The following is a 23,348-nucleotide window of genomic DNA, read 5'->3' as shown; positions in this document are numbered from 1 at the left end:
GGACCTAGACTGGGTCACAGGTAGCCTTGCCCAGATGCTGGCCAAGATCAGGAGAGGCCCCGGGCCAGTGTCCTAATTCCTTGCCTCATTTCTCTCCAGAAGGAAAAGGTAGGAAGGCTGCCTTCCTCTACCCCCATGGCAGATCCAGGCTACTCAGATATGAGAGGACCCTGTGTGGAAAGCCCTGTCTGACCATGGGTAGAGAAACTGAGGCTGGGTGAGGTGGTGGCCTTGGTCTGGGTCCCTCAGCTCCAGGGACTCCAGGCTGAGTGGGGCTTTCATTTCACTATACGAAGTGGAGAAGAATGGGGTCCTACCACAGTCGAGTTGGAGGCAAAAAGACAAGAATGGGCCTGCCTGCAGGGGCTTGCTGAGGTGAGACTCAAACCTAGGAGTCCTCTCTCTCTCTCTCTCTAGTGAGTACAGTGGCTTCCCAGCCACCCCTCTGGTGGAGGGGCCTCAATCTGGAGGATGTGAGAAGGGCGGGCTGGGTGGAGGAAGGAAGTTGATAAAGACGTTTGCAGCTGCAGGGAAAAGGAGCTGCAGGTGGAGGGGGTGGCTGAGAAATCTTGGCAATGAGGGAGGCTGGGGAACCCCCTGGCCTGGCCGAAAAATAGGATCTGAGTATTTGGAGGGGAGGTAGGAGGATTGTCCAAGAGTGGGGGTGTATGTTGGGAGGAGACTGCTGAGAGAGTGAAAAGCAGGGTAGGAGGAGGGTAGGGGGCAGTTTCTGCTGAGGCCATCATCATCCATCGGCCAGGAAACCGGATACTCGGGGCTGGGTGGAAGATGCTGGGGAAGACATTGAATTGGGGGAAGCAGCCCCTATCCTGGCCGGACACAGTCTCACCCAGGTCCTTCACACCTGACCTAGAGCAGGAAGAAGGAGGTGCAGCCAGGACTGAGGTGTGCCCCAGGAACTCCATGGAAGAGGGTGACTTGGGACGGATGGGAGGGGCTATTTTTAAACTTGGAAAAGCCGTGAGTGAGTTCATCTCCACCCTGAGTGCTGGAGGAGGCAAAGGACCCATTGTACAGGGGTCCAGAGAAGGGGAGGGGGAGGGGAGGCAGTGGCACAATGGCGAGGATTATGTCGCAGCAGGCAGGGGAGAGGAGAGTGGGGGAGGGGGCGTCTTCGTCACAGCTGGCCTACTGAACTCTGGGGTCGAGCCAGGCTGGAGCTTGGACAGGGGGTTTTCCACTCTCACAAAGCCCCCTGTTGGGGAACTGAGGTCTCTAGCATCCGGTGGCCGGCTCATCCTGGGGAGGGGGCTGCGGGTGGGATTCCCGCCTCCTGGCTTTCCCAGGGACTGCAAGGTCTGTTCCCAGGCTCCCAGCATTCCAGCGACTCCCCGGGGAGCTGCTGGCCTCTCCTCTCAGCCCCTGCACTAGCAGGGAGTGGAGGGAGAGAAGGAGAAAGAGGATGTGGCTATGTAGCGATTCTTCTTGGGTACTAGGGACCCTTAAGCTAGAGGGAGGGGCAGTGGGTGGGGTACATGGAGGGGGCTCACAACCCTCCCATCCTAATCCCCAGCCCTGTGGAGCTATCACTTAGACCCGGGACTGCCTGTCCTGTCCGCTCCGACCCCAGGGACCTCTCCACCTGGGCAGCCCTCCACCACCCAGGGTCTGGGCCCAGGGGATCCCGTGGTGACGTCCCAGGAGCCGCTGCTCCCCTCCTCTTGCCCCGCAAAGACGGCGGGGAGGCGGGGCATTCGGCTGCGCTCGCACCAACCCAAATATTACCATAAATGCTCAAGCGACTGCGGGGCCAGGGAGGGGCTAAGGCAGGGGACCCTGGGGCTCTCCGGAAGCCCCGAATCCGGTCTCCAGGCCTTTCCCAGCGCGGGCTGGTAGAGGTGATTCAGTCTTCGCTCTGGGAAGGTGGGGGTGGGGGAGTGGGGCGCAGAGTTGTGGGTGGGGGTGGGGAACAGTGTTGGGGAGAGCGCCAGGCCGCATGGGGACTGCCTCCTGGGTGCGCAGTGACCTCTGATCCAGGAGAGAGTAGGATCCTCCAGACAGGATTTCAGCATCAGGACGAGGATGGGGGTTCCGGGTTGCTCTTTAACCTCGCTGGACCCACTTCTGTCTGCTGGAGTAATGGGACCTCTAGCTCCCAATACTGGGTCTCTGCTCTCTGGTCTCTGAGGGGCTATTTAACCTCTGCCCACTTCCTCCTCCCGCCCTCAATTTGGAGTGTGGAGCAAGCTGGGGGCTGGGGGAAGGCCCAGGGCAGGATGCTGGGAGCCTACACCTCTCCTCCTCAGGGAAGTTCACATCCGCTCCCCAAAATACCACCATCCGGGAGGAGGAATGTCCCCAGAGAGCTGTTTGAGTTTGACTTTGAGCCGTCCCTGAGGGAAGGCCAGCTAGTCTACCAGAAAGGAAGGCGTCTATGGGAAGCCTAGGGACCCGAGGCTCCACTGCGTCTCTGAAGGGATTCCTCTCCTCCCTGAAGGCCATTTTGGCCTTTCATTTCGTCTTTCCTTCCACACACAGCTTTGAACAACAGGAGGGGAGCCTTGTTCCAATGCACCGTGGCGGGCCTGTGATCCCCAGTTAGTCACCACGCTGATCTTCGAGGGGTAGACAGGTGGGAGCGAGGAGGGGAGGCTAGCTGGGAGTCTGAGCCCCGCCTCCCTGACCCACTCCCCAGGGCCGGGGCTTCAAGAAAACTTGAAAAAAAGGAGAGAGAACACATGGTTTGGAATCAGAGAAAAGCCCCAGACTAGGTCAGACTGGGGCTGTGCTCTCCCTGCTGCCTTCCCCGTTGCATCCCAGTCACACTGGAAAGTGCTGGTTCAACTTTGGTCTCAAACACTCAGCTGTAAACTCCATGAAGGAATTGGTGGCTTTGAGACAGCCCTGCCGCTTAATTAGCTAATCTTGGGCCAGTGGCCAAACCAGTGACTGTTCAGAGGGGACATGGCAGTGCTCAGAATGAGCGAAGAAGCATGATATTTAATATTTGCACAGTGCTTTACAACTCAGCGCATCACTTGAGGTCATTTTCATCACTAATGTTTATCCTGGTCTTTGCAACAACAACAAAAAATGAGGAAACTGAAGCACAGAATGTTACATAACCTAAAGTCACACAGCTTGTGAGTAATGGAGCTACATTTATTTTTACTGTGGTAAAATACACATAACATAAAACTCACCCTTTTAACCATTTTGAGTATACAGTTTTCAGTGGCATTAAATACTGTTACAGTGTTATCCAGCGATCACCACTGTCTAGTTCTAGAACTTTTTGATCACCCCAAGATACTAAAATTTGAACCAAGGTTGATCTAACTCCAAAACTTACAGCTGAATTAATTTCACATCCTAGAAGTGATAGCAGTGGATTGAATACCACCGAATTATGTGATATAAACAGGAAATGCAACAGGGATTCAGAACATGGAGCATCTGTGGGAACTACACTAGCCTGCACTAGGCAGGAAAGCCTTTCTGGAAGTGTGAGGGTTTCAATGAAAAGTCAGATTTAGATAGGGGAAGAGTGAGGATAGACCATTCCAGGCAGGGCAAGTGGCACAAACAATGAGACTGCAGGAAAGGGCACACACAGTGACAACTGCTTCTTCTGTATAGGAAGAGTCTCAGTGTAGCCATCTGGCTAGAAGATCGGGCTGAGGGGGAGGCTGGGTGACATGATTGCTATTAGCATAGCAAGCCCACTGCTTTCACTTTCATTCTATGTTTATTTGGAGTGTCTTGAGAGCTTTAGCCACTGCTACCATGTGTTGGTACCGCCCTTCTGCAAACAGCTGATACTAAATAAAGTGTTACAAGGCTAAGTAGAAATTCCATGAGGTAGAGGTTACATCCATGTGAGACCTTGGGCAAATGAGATGGAATTAGGTCATGGGAGAGGAACTTGGATCTTCAGATAGAGTAGGCAATGGGGAGCCACTGCAGGTTCTTGAGCAATGGCAAAATGTGAAATTGGGATTGAGGTTTATGAGGGTTTCTCTACTTCTTCTTTGCCTGTGAGCGCCCCCTGGTGCCCCTAGTTTGAATTGTTCTCTGATCTTATGGAGCAGGTGGGAGGATGTGGGAACTGAGAAGCGGGGTTATCAGTTGAAGCCAGACTTGGGGGCTTCATTTCAGTTCATCCTGAGTGATGACAGCACTGCAGTACAAGTAGAGGTGACATGTGGACAGAGAGGGTTTGCTTTGAAGGAAAATGGCATTGTGGTGGCTCCCTTCTCTGTCTCATAACTGAACTAGGATATTGTGTGTCTTGTAGTAAGCTGGGGGTGGGGGTTGAGATGATAACTAAGACAAGGTCCATGTGTTTGAGAAGCTTGTACTCAAGTGAGGGGGACAGTCAAGTACAGAGCTAGAATACAATGTGCCAAGTACTAGGGTGCAAACATGCAGGTGAAACAGTTACTTAAATCAGCCTGAGGTAGCCAAAGGAGGCTTCCTGGAAGACCTGACACTTAGCTTCACTGTGAGGGATAACGGTGGGTAACTAGGAAAATGGGGTGTGGCAGCCTGCTCTGTGTGGGAGATAGCTAGCGTTGGTTAGTATCTTGCAAGGGAGGAATGAGTTTAGTGAGGGATAAAGCCAGATTACAGAGGATTTGTAAACCTTGGTAAATTATCTAGCACAGCAGGGTGTGTATAAATGGTTCTGAGCAGGGATGATCCACCAATCAGTTTAGATCCATCGGAGTTCAAGCCTAGAGGGACAGAGCCAAAGGTCCCACTTTCAAGGGTCCCATTTCCCCTCTCAGGTCTGTCCTCTCTCTTGGGTGACTGAGCTTGGGAACATCCAGTCCCTTCTGGAGAGGCTGCTGCTACCCCTGGGGTGTGGCCTTCCTTTAACTTTCAATAAGCCAATCCATCTGATCATACACGCTCCACGCTAGAATGAAAGATAAGGATGAGAGGGACCTCTTCCTTATGTCACCTACTGTGACGGAGATCCTCTTGGCAGCTGCTGTAGCTTCACACATCCAGCTTGAGGTGGGACACAATACCTTTGAGTCCCCTATAAACAATTCTTGAATACTAGTATTACTAGTATTAAGCAATAGTTCATCTCAAGCGTCTGTGGGCAGTACATATTTAAGAGTAATTCCATTTCCCACTTGAGACCATGATTTATTCTTTATTTGAAAATCTTCTGTTGTTTTGCTTAACTCCAATTTCTTTTAGTATCATGTTCAAATTAAATTTACTTGTTTTAACAGCATTTAGCCAGCCTTCTCATCATGTGTCCAAGAGTGGTTGTAAAGTCAAATGTGATGTGTATTTCCCCAAGATGCTTCATCTTTAGGCAGATCCAGCAAATATTGCATATAATCTTTTTCTTGTTCCAAAAAATGCCATCACCCTCAGCACAGTTGAGGTCAGATCTAGTAACAAGTTCAAGTATGCCACCCGGGACACGTGGCACAAACATGCTTTTGGATTTTTAGTTAAAAACTTGACTTTGTTCACCTTTATTTTTACTAACCATGTCAGTCCCATTACCATGAACTTGGCCTCAACGATCTTTAAATCAATGCCTAAAATTGTAAGTTGCTTTTTTTCAGTTCTTCCCTTAAGCCAAAACAGGACTAAAACCAATTAAATACACACACACATTTCATCTAGATGCACATATAGACACACTTTTAAAAATATGAATTAATATTACAAATGTTCCTCAGCCACTACTGCAAATACAACATTAATTTCTGAGTAGTTCTGGAACCACAAATTGGAAGAGGCAAAAAAGCAAGAGGATTTGACTAGTTAATTAATGTATTTCTTTTCTTCCCTAAGTGCTTCAATGGCTCAAATCCTCCCCTGCACAAACCACAGATCTTTGTGGGATTTGGACACAGTCACTTCATATTTCCAGAACATGGATCAGGAGATGTGAAGTGCTTCTCCGGGTCTGAGCAGTGTTATTACCAGAGCTGATGTGTAGGGTTATGGATTCTCCTGTACCAGAGCCAAGCCCTGGATCCTGACTGATGGAGGAAAACATTTTTGGTATGTTGTGATTTGTGGGGCCTCGGGTGGTACTGGGAGGGAACAGGGAGGAGGGGACGGGATGAAAACAAGCCTTCTATGAATGTACCTTTTATATGGTTTTGACTTGGGAGTCCTGTAAATGATTTGCAGAATTCAAAAGCAAAATTAAATCAAAAGGGGAAAAAAAATCCAACTTGAAAACCATGGCAGTAATATGGATTTTACTGAATGCTTGATAGGGAGACAAAGGAAGGGTTATAGTACACACAGCACCACACACACACACAGACACACACACAACTCCTGAGTTAGACATTCTTTCATTGTTTTACCCCATCTCTTAATCGTCAAGCCTGAACAACCTTTAAAACCCTCTTCTGTTGTCCTAGCTAACATCTCTCACCTAGCAACACAAGTGCCCTGCACTGAGCACAGCAGAAACCAGCTGTTGTTCCAGCAGGCCCCTTGGGGGCAGATGCCTGAGAGTTTGAGATCACACCACTGCATCTTCATGATAAAATTCTGCAAGGATAGCACCTCCAGGCATTAACTTTTCTCCAGATCTGGTTTATTTTCTTCTCAAGCACTGCGAAATAAAGTCAGTTGGTGTTGGTTCTCTTCACCAACACTCTCCAATCTTCCTTCTCCAGACTCTGAATAGAGGAGGACCCCTGCTTTGGCAACAGCAATTTTGAACCGGCTCTTATCTGAAACACAGTCCTGGAGGAGAAAGAAACATTATCAAGTCATTAGAGATACTGCTTGGGTCCAAATCAAACCATAACATTCACGATCACCACAATGGGAGTGTTTACAACCTCTCAGCTCCAGGAGGTGCCTTGGCTTCTCCAAGGAGAGTGATGGGAAGGGCATCTGAGCACTTCTTTTTCATTGAGGTCACGTGGTAGTTTCAGCCATTATATTTCTAGCTTAAGAATGGAGAGCATTTTGTAGTAATGTATTTGTCACAAGAATTTTGCCCACAGGTAACCTCTGCCTGCCCACAGCTGGAATGCCTGCTGAATCAAAGGTTGTGGCTTTTTAAAGCTGGCTTTGGCTAAATATGTCTCAGATCACTCAAAGGGGAGGCCTTGGTCCCAAACTAATGGAAATATTGGGTCAGAGGATCCTGCCAACTCCAAGGTCTTTCCTGGTGTGGAAAGCTGGCTGGTTAATTACACACAGTGCAGGCCCAGCAAATATGCTGAGTTTGATTTTGGACACATTGAGTTTGGAGCACCAGTGGGATATCCAGGTGCTGTCCATGGACAGGAAAGCAGTTTGAACCTGAACTTTGCAAGAGAGATTCAGGCTGAAGATATAGATTTGAAAATTATGATGCAGAGGTGAGAGACGGTCCTGGTGGAGACAGAAGGAATACAGGAGAGGGTAATGTCCAGGGGCCAAGGGTGGAGGAAGTGGTCTCGGGTGTCAAGAGCTGCAGGAAGATAGGTTAAGAACATTTGTCCTTGTTCACTGGACAAGTAAGATTTCTGAAGAGGACAGGTTATGGGTAATGGGATCAAGAATCTTGAAGAGGAGGTGGGTGTGTCCTCCAAGAGTTGAAACTGGGGTAAATGCACAGTGGGACAACAAAAACAACCAGCAACAATAACACAATGGACTGTGATCTGGGCAGGAGATTAAACAAATCTTTATATTATTCTCCTTTGTTTAGAGAGGTTATTAGCTTTTTGTGGCTAGAGCTTAGAGGGGGTTGGGGGCAGAACCAGACTGTTCTGTAAACTCAAATAACAATGGGAAGTTGGAGTCTGATGACTAGAGAAAGGGAGAGGGGAAATCTCAGTAGGAACAGGAAGAGAAAGGGAAAACATGTCTCAGAAAATACATTAAGTCGAAGTCTGACAGATGTGAGTGAGAAAGGCTGGGGGAAAACCAGTAGGGTTTGAGAAATGGCAGTCCGTGCCCTGCACTTATAGTGTAACCCCTCCTGGGAGCCCCCTATCTGAGTAAAGGTGTGCACATACCTCAGCTTTGTATCAGTGGTGCAGTGGTGCTTTGGGGAATGAAGGATTCAGGCAGTGTTCAGGGTGGGGTGATGGGGACAGACACTTTCAGGAATCCAGGCCAGAGTGGAGATCAAGAATTCAAGGTGCCAACTAAAAATTGTCACAAGCCATTGTAGTCACTGACCTTCCACACACCCTGACAGGCATTCAGGATGGAGATCAGGAATAAAGCACTGTGTGCTCTGGGAAAAACTGGTAGAACAGGCCTTCAGATAGTTACATATTTTCAGAAGAAGATTTTATGAGCCCAATTTCTTGCATCTTCTCAAATGCAGAAAAGCACTAAAATCATTAACAGAGATATCTGCTCCTTGTGACTAGCAGCAACCTTCTTGTGACCAGCAGCAATTTTCTGCCGAAATATGTGCTTGATTGCATGTATCCTCCTTCACCAAAATCACATATATATTGACCACCCCCCTTCTATCTTTGGAGCAGTTCCTCAGAGCTACCTGAAAGGCTGTCTTCCCAGCTAAAGTCTTCATTTTGCCCTCAAATAGAACTGACAACTCTCATATTGTTCTTTTTTCTTTTTCCTGCCAACAAATGCAAGTAGGAAACTAAAGCAATGGTGGCCAGGGGAAGGATAAGACCCCCAAGTATCCTTGGCCTTCATAGCACCAGGCTTCTCAATATATTTGGGATTAATATCTTACGTATTTTGAATATTATTTGAGTATTAAAGGCTACATTTTTGAGGAGCCTACTAAAGCCACCCAGGTGTAGATATCTAACTAGAGTGTTGAAGTAGACAAATGAATAGGGCCTGGGCTGGGAGGGTGAGCTGTTTCCATACTGTGACCTCATTTTCTCACCGACAGTGAGATAATCTGCTAAGGGTGCTCAAACGTCCTGAGAAAATCTTGAATAGAGCTTGAGGAAACTGTTTGGAAATAGCAGCTTGGGAATCCTCTGTCACAATCTGTTTCTCCTTATGAATTGCTTGTGAGCAGGCACATCTTAAATATTTTTTATATCCCCAATGCATTTGTAGAGGCTCAGTAAACTGTAGAGCAATGAATGAATGGAAGAAGACGAGGGAGCAAGTCTGAGGCTGCCCAGACGGTGCAGTCCCAGAACCCAGGTCCGAGACAGTGACCTGCCATCCTGCACCTGAAAAGATCAAGCCCCGAGGCCAAGAGAAAAAGCAGCCCCGGTATTAGCCCAGTCCAAAAGCCTGCTCCTTTAGGAGGCGGGGCTGGGGGGCGTATTCTGCCTCTGCCCATCAACTGACCAATCCCCGCCTCAAGGGGGCGGGGACTTTAAGCTGTTTCCGCCCCTCCCTTTGTAAAGTACTAAATAGTTTGGGCGCCGTTCAAACGGACCAATGAGTGCTCGATATTTCCTGTGGTCGGGCCTCACCGATCGGCCAGAGTTCTTCGTCCCTCCCTCCATGTCACGCCTCTTGCCCCTCCCTTTCGCGCACAAGATGGCGGCGCCCAGCGAAGTAGAAGCCGCGCCGGGGGTTTGCTGAGGCTCGCTCCCTTCCCCACTGCCCCTTTGGGCGCAAATCGCCGCGAGCGCAGAGGACGGGGGCCGGGCGGGGACAGGGGCACCTGCGTCGCTGGACTGCGAGCCTGCGCCCAGCCTGCGCCGCCCCCACCCGGCCCCGGCCTGGCCCGATTCCTTCCGTTCCCGGTCTCCTGGGTCTGACCCGTTGCCCGGCCGTGGTACGTCACCACCAGGCCTTCAAAGCTGAGGTTTCTCTTCTAGCCCGGGATCACCTCCACTTTGGAAATGTTTGGCCTCTTTCCTCCCAAACAGCCCGCCTTCAAAACCGGGACTCCTGGACCGGCACCTGGCTCCCTTTCCCTCACCTGAGACTCCACTTCCTTCCAACCCACTTCCTCAGATTCTCCCTGGATTGGAGCCTGCTCACTTCTCTTCCAAATTAATTCCTGAACTCCCCAAATATTGACAGTTCTGAGACCCCCCCTCAACCGGGAGCCAGACTTCCTTTTGGATTAACCTCCATAGCACTATCATGGAAGCTGTGTATTTGGTAGTGAATGGGGTGGGCCTGTTGCTGGATGTGCTGACCTTGGTGTTGGACCTCAACTTCCTGCTGGTGTCCTCCCTCCTGGCTTCCCTGGCCTGGCTCCTGGCCTTCATCTACAACCTGCCACACACGGTACTGACTAGTCTTCTGCACTTGGGCCGCGGAGTCTTGCTTTCACTGCTGGCCTTGATTGAAGCCGTGGTCCGGTTCACCTTTGGGGGCTTGCAGGCCTTGTGTACCATACTATACAGCTGCTATTCTGGTCTGGAGAGCTTAAAGCTCCTGGGGCACCTGGCCTCTCATGGGGCGCTTAGGAGCCGGGAGATCCTGCACCGGGGCGTCCTCAATATGGTCTCCAATGGCCATGCTTTGCTGCGGCAGGCCTGTGACATCTGTGCCATTACCATGAGCCTAGTGGCCTATGTGATCAATAGCCTGGTCAACATCTGCCTTATTGGCACTCAGAACCTCTTCTCCCTGGTGCTGGCCCTATGGGATGCAGTGATGGGGCCGCTGTGGAGGATGACGGATGTGGTGGCTGCCTTCCTAGCCCACATTTCCAGCAGTGCTGTGGCCATGTCCATCCTCCTCTGGACCCCCTGCCAGCTAGTACTGGAGCTCCTGGCCTCAGCTGCCCGCCTCCTGGCCAGCTTTGTGCTTGTCAATCTCACTGGCCTAGCGCTGCTGGCTTGTGTGCTGGCACTGACGGTGATTGTGTTGCACCCGGACCTCACCCTGAGGCTGGCCACCCGGATGCTCAGTCAGCTCCACGCCCGGCCATCCTACCACCGACTCAGAGAGGATGTTGTACGGCTGTCTCGTCTAGCACTGGGCCTGGAGGCCTGGCGCCACATCTGGAGCCGAAGCCTGCAGCTGGCGAGCTGGCCAAACCGGGGAGGGGCACCTGGGGCCCCCCAGGGTGGCCCTAGGAGGGTGCCCTCAGCCAGGACCTGGCGACAGGACACTTTTCCTGAAGCAGGGCCCAGATCAGAGGCAGAAGAGGAGGCAGTCAGGATGGCCAGGGTGACAGCTGCCCGAGGCCGGGAGAGGCTCAATGTGGAGGAGCCTGTAGCTGGGCAAGACCCATGGAAGTTGCTGAAGGAGCAAGAGGAGCGGAAGAAGTGCGTCATCTGCCAGGACCAGAGCAAGACGGTGCTGCTTCTGCCTTGTCGGCACCTGTGCCTGTGCCAGGCCTGCACCGAAATCCTAATGCGCCACCCTGTCTACCACCGCAACTGCCCACTCTGTCGCCGGGGCATTCTGCAGACCCTCAATGTCTACCTCTGAAGACTCCCTCCCTGTCTGCCCACCCCTCCACGCTCCACGCAGCCACCTGCGCGAGGACAGCATTAACACCCGATCTCTGGGTCCCAGACTGAATCCCCTCCTGCCCTCTGCCGAACCTGAAGCCATACATCCAGGTCACTGAGATGGGAAACCCTGGAAGACTGTGACTTGGATGGGGGCAGGGTAACAGCTTTTCCTTACCTGGCGGGTCCCCGTGATGCTGAGTGTGGTGAGTGTGTCTCACCACTCAGTGTGAGACTCTCGACTCCCCTTCAGCTTGCCAGGGCCCAGCCAGATGCAAGTGTCTGGGGCTCCTCTTCTCTGCTTTGGTGTTTCTGTTGGGGATTTGTAGGTTCTCTCCCTGCTCCCTCCTCACTTCCTCCCCAGCTTCTGCAGCCATACGTATCAGTGTCATTTGCGTGTTTTGGCAACCCTAAGGCCTTGGAATGATCTTGAACGTTTGCTTCCAGCTGGAGCCGCTGTGCCCTGGCAGGCTTTGGGGGGTAGTATCTCAGGTGCCCTTAAAGCTACCACTTGTAGCTGTCATGATCTTATGAGGCCCCCTCCCAACCTGATCCAACAGCTGGGATCAAGAGTTAACCCCCGGGGATGTGTGTGTGTGTTTGCACCTGGCTTTGGGACCATGTACCCTCTGGCACCCCAGCACCACTGGGAGCCTCAGGAGGGATAGCAGATTTCTACTTATATCCCCTTCACTCCGCACATCACAGAGAAAAGTGGTGTTCCACTTCTGTTAGTCTCTCCTTGGCACTGGGGAAGGCAGACTGCACATTGCACTAGGGTCCAAAAACAGAAGGGGCCAGGGTGTAGGGGCGTGCAGCTTCCTAAGGGGTCTGTCTGGCCCAGGTTCCAGGGAATAAAGTCCTGTTACAGCTCTGAGGGCCTCTGTGCATCCTTACAAGGGTGAGCAGTTGGTCAGGGGAACTGATGCGACTGCAGTGTCTTCCAGTCCTGCTGGAGTCACAGGTGTGGTCGGTGGGGGACCTGGTGGGGGAAGAGATAGGATAGGGTGGGGGTGCTATGCCTTGGGGAGAGCCCATGCCAAGAGTGGCTGGATTCGCTTTCACACCCCTCCAGTTTGTGCCCTCACGTGCACAGCTTTTGGAAAAACTCTCGTTTCTGTTTTGCCAGAACTAAGCCTAGTAGAGAAGAGGGTGAACCTTCTCTCCCTGTAGTCAGCCCCCGAGCTTCTCCTCTGGTGCCACTCATCCCAGGAGGAAACTTGGGGTTCCTGCTGCCTGAAGTCAAGTCTCCCCTCAGATCCCTGGAGGAGTTAGTGCTTGTCTTTGTGTCTCTTGGTGTGGAGGGGTGCTGTGGGAGGCTGAAGTATGGCTGTGGGACCTCCTGGTGGATGGCCGAAGCCCAGGACAGCTGAGGCCTATCTCTAGCTCAGTTACCTGGCCCACTCTCCATCGGTCACATCCACCCTCACGTGACCAGCAAAAGAGCGGCGGTGGGGGAGATACACCATCCCATAATTGTATGTTAAATCTAGGAGCATATGCCAAGGACAGCCTTCTGGAAGGAAGGGTAAGAGAGAAAGGGATAGGCCAGGAAGAAACTCTGAGGAGAGGCACCTCCACTTTCTCTCCATTTTCTCTCGGGTTGAGAGCCTGTGCTGATTGTGGAGCTGGCAAGCCCCGATTTGGTTTGTTAGTCATTGGGTTGGGGGTGGAGCAGGCGCTGGCTGCTGCAGGTCAGAGGAGGGTAGTCTTGAAGGGGCTTTGTGGCTAGCCTCAGACTTCGAGGCGGCCCAGCCCAGTGGGGAAGCGTTCTGCACATCCACCTTGGAGTTGGGAGGCCTGAGGAAGGGCTTTTGTTCCCCTTCCCCCAACCCTGGAGAAGCTGCTGATCAAGGGGAGGCTTGGCTCCTTCCAGTCTCTGTTTAATGTGAGGATAAACATTTTATGAGGGAAGATAAACTTCCTGAGCTGGGAGCAAAGGACCATTTTTTTCCTCCACCCCCATCTGGAATCCTACTGGCAGACCTCTACCCTTCCTCCCCCTAAGCAGGCTGGTAGTGCAGGCTACTTAGGGTCGTTGCTGCATTCTGGAGCTGGGGTGCCCCCTTGTGGCCACCGCGGAAATGATGTATCTTGACACCCAAGGACACTCTGCTCCCCTGGCATGAGGGACAGAGAAACAGCTCTCCAGTCATCTAGGGACAGGCAAGCAGCCAGAACAGTCATGAATGAAAATACCAGGCTCTTTTTTGTCGGTCAGGGCAGGAGGGTGTGTGGTGAAGTTCCATCCAATTCATATGAGATCTTTGAGTTAGAAAAATGTGCTGCTTCCTCTGGGTGGCCAGAGCCCCACACCAGGGCACTCCTTGGCAGGGCACTCCTGTTCACAACCTACATAGCTTAGGTGTCAGCTCTGTAAAGTAACCTCTCCTTCACCTGAACCTGCTCCCTGTATCTCCTGCCCCATAGCTTCATCCAGCCTAAGAGACCTCTTCTGCCTAAGTGCCCTTTCCCTCCTCCCTCTTCCCCTTTCCTCCCATCCTTGGAATCAGGGCATCCCCACCATTAAAGAGGAAAAGCTGAAGCCAATAGGAGGGCTTTTTTTTTTATTAAAGATTTATTGAATAATCTCTGAGAAAAGGGCCCAGGAGCAGGAGGGATAAGGGAGGACTCAAAGAAGCGGAGGACCAGGAAAGAATACCCCACCTTGGGGTCCTGGGCCAGAGCAACTGGAGGGACCCACACCTGCCAGCACAGCGCTCTCCTTTGGTCTGGGGCAGAAATCCAGCCACTGCCCCACGCTGCCAGCCCTGATCTCAGCCTCTGTCCTCATTCCCTGTCGGCAGCAGAATAGAGAGGCCCCACCCCACCTCCGCAGTCATTCACAACATTCCAGGGGGGCCAGCCCTCCCGGATTATGTGGCCATCAATGTCACACTCTCCTCTCATAGGAGTGAGAGAGCATGCGCTCATTTTCCAGTGGGTATCAAGCGAAGACAGGGGAGTTGTGCCAGTCAGAATACACTAGAAATCCAGAGAAGGTGCTGTCTGTCTTGATGCTGGCATATATGCCAATATAATCACCCACTCCCACCTGTACCCACACCTGGTCCTCAGGCTCCAACCTCACCATGGCGCCCCCGGAGAGCGAGGCTGGCTTGGGCCACCCCCCAAAGAACTGGAAGAAAGAGGCAATGGACTCGCCGTTCTTGACCAGATCGAACTGCAGGCTAGCCCGGTACACGGTGGCGTGGACGGCGAAGTAGTAGACTCCGGGCACCTGGCAGGTGAATTTGCCGGTGGTGGCGTCGTAATGTCCCTGCTCGTTCACCAGTACTCGGTCGAAGGGTAGGGGCGCGTCCGACGGCGGGGGCACCCGGCTTTCGGAGCGCTTGGCGCTGAAGGCGGAGCGCGGAGGCACCGAGCACTCGCCCGCAGGCCCGGTCGCCCCCATGGGGCCCGCCTCTCCTCTTGGCCCGGGCTCCCCACGAGGCCCCGGGAGGCCTGCGGGGGTGGAAAGTGAGCGGTTAGGGTGAGCCCGCCGCGGTCCTCCCTCATCCTCCCTCGGTTTCTCAGCCCACCCTTCCGGCCAGGGCCCCCTCCCTGCTTCCTGCAGGGCTTGGGGGCAGATCTGAGGGTCCCAGGGGTTCTGGCTCCCGTCGCTGAGTCACTCTCTCCTCTCCCGGCTCCCGGAGCAGACGGGGTCGGGCGGGGACAGGAGCGGCGCTCCCTGGCGGGAGCCTGGAGCCGCGGGGAGCGGGAGCAGGGCCGCGCTAGCTCGGACGTCCGTCCCCACGGATCGCCTCTTACCCGGCCTCCCGCCCTCTCCTTTCTCTCCCGGAGGCCCAGGCGCGCCGTCTCGGCCGTCGCGGCCGTCGCGGCCGGGCAGGCCCTGGCTGCCGTGGTGGCCCGGCGTGCCGGGAAGGCCGGGGTGCCCCGGGCACAGGCTGGGGATCTTGTTGTCGTCCAGCGGGGGAGAGCCGGCCGCCAGGCCCAGGAGCAGCAGGGCGAGGAGCGGCCTCATGGCGCTGGCACGCGGAGCCCGGACGCCGGGTGCCTCTGGTCGTCTGTGGGCCGGGCAGGACAAGAGTCGGGACCCAGAATCCTGGGACCTGCCTCGCTTCCCGCCCCGGCGCTGCCGGCTGGGTCTCCACCCCACTGCCCTGCCCCTGACTGAGGCTGAGCGGCCGCGGGGGAACGAAGAAGGGGGCGCCCCCTAGACCCGGGAACCCTGAGAGCCCAGCGCAGAGGAACGGGGAGGCCGGCCCTCCCTGCCCCCCCAATCCAGGCTGGTGCCCAGTCTTTCCCACAGCCCCTCCCCATCCCTCTTTCCCCGCCCCTCCCCCCTCGGCCAGACTCACCCCTCTCCTGGCTCTGAGGGGCTGCTCGCTTCTCTCTGGCCTCCTTCGGGACGCTTGCCACTCTGGACCCTCTGCTTGACCCCTGCTGCCTTCTCTGCGCTTCTCTCCCGCCCGGCGCCCCTTGCCCTCGGCGTCCCCCTGATCCTGGTTCTTTCCTTGCCGGCTTCTCTCTGCTCCTCCCAGACTCCAAGAGGAAACCAGTTGTTCAGGGGCCAAGAGCCCGGGCTGGGAAATAGCAGGGAAATAACTCGTGGTGTCGGCCGGCAGCCGGCCAAAGTTTGAGGGAGAAAGGAGAGAGAGAGAGATTTGAGCCGGGCACAGAAAGGCAGAACCGTGAGAGACATGCTTAGGGCATCTACAGCTCCAAGGAGCTGGAAGGAGGGATGGCATCTTGACAGAGACCAAGGACAACGCTGTAGTTCAGGAGAAATAGAAGCTGAGAACTGAGGGTGGAGAGTTCTAGATGCAGTAGACATCTAGATCCCTGGGGCTTAGAACAGGGCCTGCCACACGAGTAGGCACTTAGTACATTTTTGTTGAGTAAATGAGAAAGAAGGTGGGTGGTAGAGAACCTTAAAAAAGAAATGGAGATGGGGAAGGCAGAAAATAGGAAATCAGGGTCAGAGGCTTGTGTGAGAAGCGGTCCAGATTGTCAATGGTACTGCGTGGAGTCAGGCCAGCTGTTTGCAACATCTGGGGCAAGTAAAGGGATAGGGAAAGATCCGGGAGGGTGGGAGGGTCCGATTAGCCCCATTGAGGACTTCTCTTTCCCGCCCTGGGAGGACCCAGAGGGGATGGGCAGAGTCCTATGCTGGCCCCTGTCCTTTGCTTCCCCTGCCTGCCTGCCCTGATGGGCAAGAGGCTGAGCAGCAGAGGGCAGGGGCCCGCTTAAGAGTCAGGGCTGAGCGCAAGCCTCCAGGCCAGCTGCCTCAGGCAGCCTGTTGCAGTTGAAGGGCCAGGGGGTGCCCAGTAGTGCCAGGCCAGACTGGCACTGGCGCTCTGCCTCCTGGCAGACAGAGCGGCAAGGGGGAAGGACGCTGCCTAGCGGGGTGCAGTGGGGCACAAGCAGCCCGCAAAGGAGCCTCCGGAAATTCTGGTAGCAGGGCAGACTGGTCAGGCTCTGTGGAAGGAGGAGATCAGCCCTCAGGCATCCCACACTCCAGGCTCCCTCCCCTTCCTGGGGGTCCCTCCTTAACTTTGCCTGGCGCACCTTGTAACCTCTGAGGACCTCCACCACCTCCTCCTGGGTGGCCATGCCCACCCAGATGTTAGGGAAGGCCGTGGTGTTGTAGCTCAGACCGATGCACATCTCCACCTGGACAGGCTCACAGGCCAACTCTGCAGCGGTGGGAGGGGAGTGTCACTGGGGGAATAGTCACTGGTTGTGTGACCTGGGACAAGTCACCTAATTGCTCTGTATGGGTCAGATGGGAGTGTCTGTGAGAATCAAAGGAGATAAATGGAAAGATGCTTTGCACGTATCGAGGATTCCTGTTCTCCTCGAGAGCCTGCTCTAAGTATCATTCACCAGCCCTGGGCATCATGCAGACACCTCTTTGATCTTAGGAAGCGGGGGCACCAGCACTGGCAGGACCACTGGGCATCCAGAAGAAACTCCCCTGCTCTCACCCACATCTTTGAGGTGGGCCCTGGAGACAAGGCTTTCTGTGTGACAAAGCTGGACTCGTTCTTGAAGCCCCAACCATCGACTCCCAGATTCCCATTTCCCTTGGGGATGACACTAAGTACCATTGCCACCACCAGGTGGGGGTCCCTCTGGGATTTGGTGAAGTGGTCTGGAGTCTGGTTAGGGGGCCCCCACCCCAAGCAGGGAGGATCGGGACGGGTATTATGAAGTGTGCCAGCAGGGTTGCTATGGATGGGCACCCAGCCTGCCCCGGTCTGCCAGCTGCTGCCCGCGGAGCCTCACCTGGGGCAGGCTTCTCACCTGGGGGTGGGAACAGGGGGCTGCTGCAGTTGTCATCACTGCTCTCTGCACAGTCTCTCCACATGCCACACATCCACTGCAGACTCTTACACCCTTCGTCCCCGCAGGAGAACTCTCTGGGTTCACAGGGGTCTGCGGGCACAGGGGGCATGGCAGTGCCCAGGGACATGCCTTACCCCCACTGCCTTCACGGTGCCCTGACCAGGGTCCAGAGCCCTTTCCAGTTCTCCTGGAGGTGCCTCTATGGCCCAGACCCCTTGCCCAGGGCCACCTACTCTCTGTGGTATTGAGGGCCCGGTAGGTGGCTGAGAACCCGCTGCTGCTGATGCCATGATCTGTCCTAAAAAGCACGGCCAGCTGGTGGTGCGAGGAGATGAGGCGGGGGGGTGGCTCTGCCCCACAGAACCTGCCCAAAGCAGACACAGTCCTTTGGGTGACCGAGGGGCCCCTTGGCTGGCGGAGTGTGCACAAGGCCTCCCGCAGGCCTCCATGGAGCTGGGTGCTCTGGGCGATGCCAGAGGGGATGGGACGCATGCTTGCTGACTCATGGGACTTAGGGTCTGGTGAGGAAGACACACATACTCAGCAGACAAAGTACTAAACAAACTGCTTGAACCTGAGCCACTTCAAGCTGGGGAAAATCAGCGCAGGTTCTGGGGGAAGTGGAAATTGACCTGGGTTGGGGAGAGGCCAGGGAAGGGCCTTCCAGAGAAGGTGATGTAAGGGATACAGGTACATAGGTGAGGAAGGACAAGCCTTTTCTAGGGTCACAGTGAGGAGACCTCCAGGTTGGAGCAGAAAAAGACAAGGAAACTAGAGCGTGATTGGGCTAATTTGTAGGAAGCCTTGACTGCAGGCCATGGAGGATGGAGTTTGTCCTCGGCTCCTCCCACTGGCTCTGCCGATACCTGCCCAGGAGGCTGAGAGCCCCTGACTTGCTGGTCTCATACACCTCCACGTAGTCAAGCTTGCATTCATCCTGAGCTTCCAGGCTGAAGTTGTGGAACAGCAGTTCCAGGCCATGTCCAGTGGGCACCGAAATATGCCAGGTGCAAAGCTGGGGGAGGGCACAGATGAAGTAATTTATAGATTCCTCCTTCTGTCCCAATCTGGGCACCCAGGCTGAGCTCCAGATGGGCTTCCCCACCTGCTACAGGCTGGGTAGGGAGTGGGTGGGCTCTGCCCACACTGCTCTCATCTTTGAAAGACCTTTTAACTTGCCTGGTCTCAGAGATAATCTGGGTCCCTAGTAAGCACTTACTAATGTTTCCTTCCTGCCTACTTGATCTCTGACCTTCCCAGGTACAAGGCAGTATCTGCTCTGCTGTTCTCAGTCATGCTAACCGGAAGCTCAGGTGTGCCCACGTGTGCCACACCACCCTCCCCGTGGAGCGCTGGCTTACCTGTTGGTGAGGGTACTGCTGCAGGTAGCTGGGAGCAGAGAAGGTGCCCTGGAGCCCAGTCAGATTCCCCCCACACCCTGGAGAGAGGAAGAGGGGCTCATGGATTTGCCAGGGTCTGTGTCTTGGCCCATTAGGGCCAGCAGTGCTGGCAGAGGGGTTTTGGCCATGACCATGGGGACACAAGTTCTGGGCCAGAAGAATGACCAGGCAGCTTTGGTGCTGAGCCAGGCTTGGGAAGGCCAGCCTAAATCTGGATCAGACTCCTGAAGACAGTAACTGCCCTGAGGCTGGCGGGGCCCGTACCCGAGAACTTGGCACTGCAGTTGGTCTCATCACTGCCATCAGCGCAGTTGGCAAAACCATCACACACTGAGTCAGGTAGCAGGCAGACGAGCTGGTCACAGGGGAACTCGTCGTGGGCACAGCTCCCTGGGGGTGGGCATCTGGATTCAGAACCCCAAGTCTCTACCCCTTTTGCCGGTGCTGGGAATGGCTGAAGGGGAGGGAAGTGGGAGTTTGATGGGTAGCTGGGGACACGGTGGGAAATTACTCACCATACCCAGGGGCCACAGCCTGGTACCAGGCATGGAAGCCAGATCCTTCCACGCTGCTATCAGAGACGAAGGCCACCCGGAGGTGGCTGGCATTGGTGTTGAGTGTGGGGGGAGGCACCCTCCCACACACTCTGCAAGAAGCCAGGTTGGGGGTGATGGAGGTTCAGAGCTCAGGCCCAGCCAGAGTAGAGCCTGCCTGGGCCATGCGGTCCTCCCTCCTCAAGCCCGAAGCTGGTGACAATGTGTCAAATAGGTTCCTTTCGTTTCCAGCGGAGCTCTGACCTCCTTGGCACCTGCACATCCATCCTTGAAGCATTTATTCATGGATTATAGGTGGGAGCTCCAATTTACAGATTTGGAAACTGAGGTCAGAGAGGGGAAGTCACCTTCCCAAGGTCATATAGCAAGATAGTGGCAGAGCTGGGCCCAGAGGTCACATGTCTCTGTTTCTTCCCACTCAAACCTTTCCCACCACATCTCCATAGTTCTGCTCTCCAGACAGCGGTTCAGGGCAGGGTGAGGGGTGGAATCTCCTGGGGGCAGAGGGACCCACCTGAGGAGAGGGCCTTCAGGCTCAGGGGATATTTCCAAGCGATCGAAAAGACAAGAGGCCACACTCTCCATGCTGAGAGCTTCAATCTTGAGCTGTATTGCATGGTCTGTGGCCACCTGGATATGCCACACGCAGTGGGTGTTGGGTGGGTAAGGGTCTGGGTAGTTGGGGCTGCTGAAGAAGCCCCTTGGGCCAGGAAGGAGGCCCCCACAGGCTGCAGAGATGGAGGTTAGAGTTCAGAGGTCAAAAGGAGAGAGATCCTTTTTTTTCCCAAGGTCCCTTTTCCTGGCCCATCCCATCCCCTCCTGCCATCATGAGCCCTTCTCCAGGAAGATCTGCCCTTAGTACTCACTGGACTGGGGCCTGGGGCTCACGCCTGCCTCCTGTGGCCCTTTAGGGGTCCCAGTTGCTTGAAAGATGGTAGTGGGGGTGATGCCAGTGGTGGCAAGGCCTCGGGAAGGCAGTGGATGATAGGAGGCCCCGGATGGGGGTGTTGCCTGTAATTCTGGAGGCAGGAGATGGGGGAGTGGGATTCAGAGGAGACGAATCTTTTTTGGGGGGATGGGTAGCATAGCTGTTGGAGTCACATTCCAAAGCCCTTCTTCCAAGCAGGCCTTGGGTACTTACGGGCCAAGATGATGGCCACCAGCAGCCCGAGCAGCAGGAGCAGCAGGCCGGCCAGCAGGAGGACACACAGCCAGGAGAAGTGGCAGTCTGGCTGCAGCCCTCGGGGACGCCGACCTGTGGGTAGGGGTGGTGGGGTTTTGAGCGCCCTTTCCCTTGGGCATCTCTCACACAGCCCTTGGCTCCTGGGCCTTTCTGTCCAGCCCCCAGGTCACCCTCTCAGATGGTTACCGTGCCAGGGAGCTTGGATGCTGCAGCTGGCGGCCTCCTGGAAGGCAGATGGAGGGCAAGGAAGCCCTGATTCAGGCTCGAAAGCAGGATTGCAGAACTCAGTCTGAAGGGAGAGACTTGAGGGCTGAGGGCCGGTGGCCACATTGCCTGGTAGGTGTGTTCACTGGGCCCTACCAGCCCCAGGCAGGCAGCTGGGTCTTGTGGGAGTGGTCCTGTGTGACCCTTACCTTGCTCAGCTCTGCCGCCTCCACACAGAGGATGATATCTGAACAGTCCTTCATGGCTCTAGGCTCTGCATGGCTTCCTGGAGTCCCTGCGATAGCCCAAGACCCCAAAAGGCCCGCCAGCTTCCCCCAGGCCCCCGATCGAAGGGGCAGTCTCTGCTGTCTGAGGGTGCGGGCTGCCAGGCTGGACCAGCTCTCCTGCTGCCCTCGGCAGACTGGCTCAGGCTACTGGCTATTCCGTCTCTGTGTGGGGGAGGGGACAGCAGCCAGAAGGAATTCGCAGCAGCGTGAAACAGTCCCTTAATCCAACTCAGCTGAGGATGCAGAGATTGTGCCCCTGGCACAGGACAGCGGTCCTTAAAGGCACAGGCCGCCAACACCTCGCGGGGGAAGCTAGGTGCTCTGTGAAAGGTGTGACCGGGGAGCTAGCCACCCCTGTCCTAACCTCACTGGGGTGTTGAGTGAGCATCTGAGGGATGCTGGAGGGAAGAGGGACAGTGGGGCCGTTTTGCAGTCACGAGAGAGCCTTAGAAGCTGGATGTTAGGGTTTGGCAGCTTAAAGGCCTATGAGTCCTGGGGCCCTGGACAAAACTGCTGCCCACCACGACTTCCCATCCGGGTGATGGGAAGACTGGGTCTTTGGAAGTTTCCCTAAAGCACCTGAGTGACCAGGTCAAGGAGATAAGCCATTACGGGCAGAACATGGTGTGTTTGTGCTGATGTGAGTCAGGGAGCTTGAGGGACTGGCTGTCTCTCCCTGGGCCCCCTCGGCCTGCAGGAGAAAGGGCAGAGGAGGAGACAGTGCCTAAGGCCTTGGACGGGTCGGTCAGGGTGGGCCCTTCAATGGGTTGTGGAGTCCGGCATCTGCTGCTGCAGGATAGAAAACCTGCGCTCTGCCTCTCTCTCCATGAGTGAATTTCTCTTGGAAAATCCCAGCCTGGCATAGCTGTACTCACGGAGAAAGGAAAGAGATTGTTAATCTGCTTTGTGTTAGCCGTGCTCAGCCTGAGAGTTGGGGAGGCAGCATGATATTTCTGGCTACCATTTGTAGGATGTCTGTTAGGTATTAGGCCCTGGGTCCTATGGGCATTTTCTCCCCTTTCATCACTCTGTGAGGTAGCACAACCCTTTACAAATGATGGCCTAGGGCTCTGAGAGGTGAAGTAACTTCCCTGAGGTCACACAGCTGGTAAGATACAGAGACAAGAGTTGGACCCAGGACTGGGTAAATTCAAAGCACGTGTTTTCTGTGGCCCACCTCTTTCACCCCGCACTGGCCTGAGGCTGGCTGGTGACAGAGGGGAGCTAAGTGAAGAGCCCAGTGGGGAGAGAAGAAACAAAGGAAACAGATCTGCGATCCTGAGGCAGCTCCTCTCACACTCAGGAGATCCCCCCACAACCGGTTCCTCTCCATTCCCTGCCTGGAGGGCCCTGGGCTGCTTTTGTCCAGAGAACAAGCCTTTCCTTGGACCTGGGATGTGGACTGCTTTTAGAGGGTTTGAGAGGTCGAAAGTATTTCTATAATAACACTGAGACCATATTGTCCTTTTCCCCTTTTATTCATGAGTGCGCAGCATGGTTTCCAGAGGCCGTGTGATGTCATAGGGAAGAACATACCTGACTCCATATTGGATCTGTTTCTTCTGCTTTAACCTTTGTATTCTATTGCTTCTGCTGTAAGTTAATCACCGAAGGGATGCTGCCTATAAACTTAAATTATACGTAATGGCCCATCTCTGGGAACCCTGCCTCCCAGGTAATGAGCATTAAGCTAAAATACCTTTGTTTAGCTTACAGGAAACATCCTGACCAGGCCCACCCGTGAATGAGGGCAGGCAGGAAGAAATTAACACATCCCCTTGGGAGGCTGCGGGAACCAGGAAATGTTTGACTTTACTCCCTCCCCTTTTAGCATAAAAGAAGCCTGAATGTTAACTCAGGCAAGATGTTTCTCTGGGACACTAGCCCACCATCTTACTCAGTCTCCTGGCTTTCCGAATAAAGTTTCTATGCCTTGCCCCAGCAACTCATCTCTTGATTTATTAGTGTGTCATGCAGGGAGCAGTGCGAGCTTGGACTCGGTAACAAAGTTTGTCTTAGCCAGCCAGGAGCCAGGAGCCTTGACACTTGTGTCCAGCTGGCCCTGGCTGAGGAGTTTTCTGGTCAGG

General features: G+C 54.5%; 3 protein-coding genes and 2 long non-coding RNA genes across 9 annotated transcripts; 2 read left to right on the top strand and 3 right to left on the bottom strand.

Moving 5' to 3' along the window:
* The first annotated feature begins 1,164 nt into the window (after nucleotides 1–1,164).
* LOC140691201 (uncharacterized) lies at nucleotides 1,165–7,645 on the top strand. 5 transcript variants are annotated; one of them, XR_012066757.1, is made up of 4 exons: nucleotides 1,165–1,232; nucleotides 2,500–3,104; nucleotides 5,788–6,000; nucleotides 6,372–7,645. It is a non-coding gene; the product is annotated as an uncharacterized lncRNA (long non-coding RNA). The 5 variants fall into 5 exon arrangements; XR_012066758.1 differs by having other exon boundaries at nucleotides 1,228–1,317; XR_012066755.1 differs by lacking the exon at nucleotides 2,500–3,104 and having other exon boundaries at nucleotides 1,228–1,317.
* LOC140691202 (uncharacterized) lies at nucleotides 6,529–8,135 on the bottom strand. The gene is made up of 3 exons (XR_012066760.1): nucleotides 7,971–8,135; nucleotides 6,801–6,907; nucleotides 6,529–6,702 (listed from the first exon to the last, which is right to left on the bottom strand). It is a non-coding gene; the product is annotated as an uncharacterized lncRNA (long non-coding RNA).
* A 1,279-nt stretch (nucleotides 8,136–9,414) lies between these two features.
* RNF26 (ring finger protein 26) lies at nucleotides 9,415–12,195 on the top strand. The gene has a single exon (XM_006207730.4). The coding sequence runs from the start codon at nucleotides 9,997–9,999 to the stop codon at nucleotides 11,296–11,298; it is 1,302 nt and encodes a 433-aa protein (XP_006207792.1). The 5' UTR covers nucleotides 9,415–9,996; the 3' UTR covers nucleotides 11,299–12,195.
* Nucleotides 12,196–13,886: 1,691 nt separating this feature from the next.
* Nucleotides 13,887–16,048, bottom strand: C1QTNF5 (C1q and TNF related 5). Its single transcript, XM_072954160.1, has 3 exons — nucleotides 15,644–16,048; nucleotides 15,093–15,349; nucleotides 13,887–14,786 (listed from the first exon to the last, which is right to left on the bottom strand). The coding sequence occupies exons 1-3, from the start codon at nucleotides 15,985–15,987 to the stop codon at nucleotides 14,269–14,271; spliced, it is 1,119 nt and encodes a 372-aa protein (XP_072810261.1). The 5' UTR covers nucleotides 15,988–16,048; the 3' UTR covers nucleotides 13,887–14,268.
* Nucleotides 16,049–16,110: 62 nt separating this feature from the next.
* Nucleotides 16,111–22,362, bottom strand: MFRP (membrane frizzled-related protein). The gene is made up of 13 exons (XM_031670414.2): nucleotides 21,184–22,362; nucleotides 20,957–21,059; nucleotides 20,729–20,842; nucleotides 20,454–20,606; nucleotides 20,102–20,315; nucleotides 19,549–19,679; nucleotides 19,298–19,423; nucleotides 18,995–19,071; nucleotides 18,500–18,648; nucleotides 17,867–17,997; nucleotides 17,592–17,723; nucleotides 16,854–16,981; nucleotides 16,111–16,763 (listed from the first exon to the last, which is right to left on the bottom strand). Exons 1-13 carry the CDS (start codon nucleotides 21,235–21,237, stop codon nucleotides 16,539–16,541), a joined length of 1,737 nt encoding a protein of 578 aa, XP_031526274.2. The 5' UTR covers nucleotides 21,238–22,362; the 3' UTR covers nucleotides 16,111–16,538.
* Between the last annotated feature and the right edge of the window lie 986 nt (nucleotides 22,363–23,348).

The sequence above is a fragment of the Vicugna pacos genome, chromosome 33 (assembly GCF_048564905.1).
Source record: "Vicugna pacos chromosome 33, VicPac4, whole genome shotgun sequence".
Taxonomy (NCBI): Eukaryota; Metazoa; Chordata; class Mammalia; order Artiodactyla; family Camelidae; genus Vicugna; species Vicugna pacos.
The sequence above is the reverse complement of the archived record's forward strand: the minus strand, read 5'-3'. Positions and strand labels throughout refer to the sequence as shown.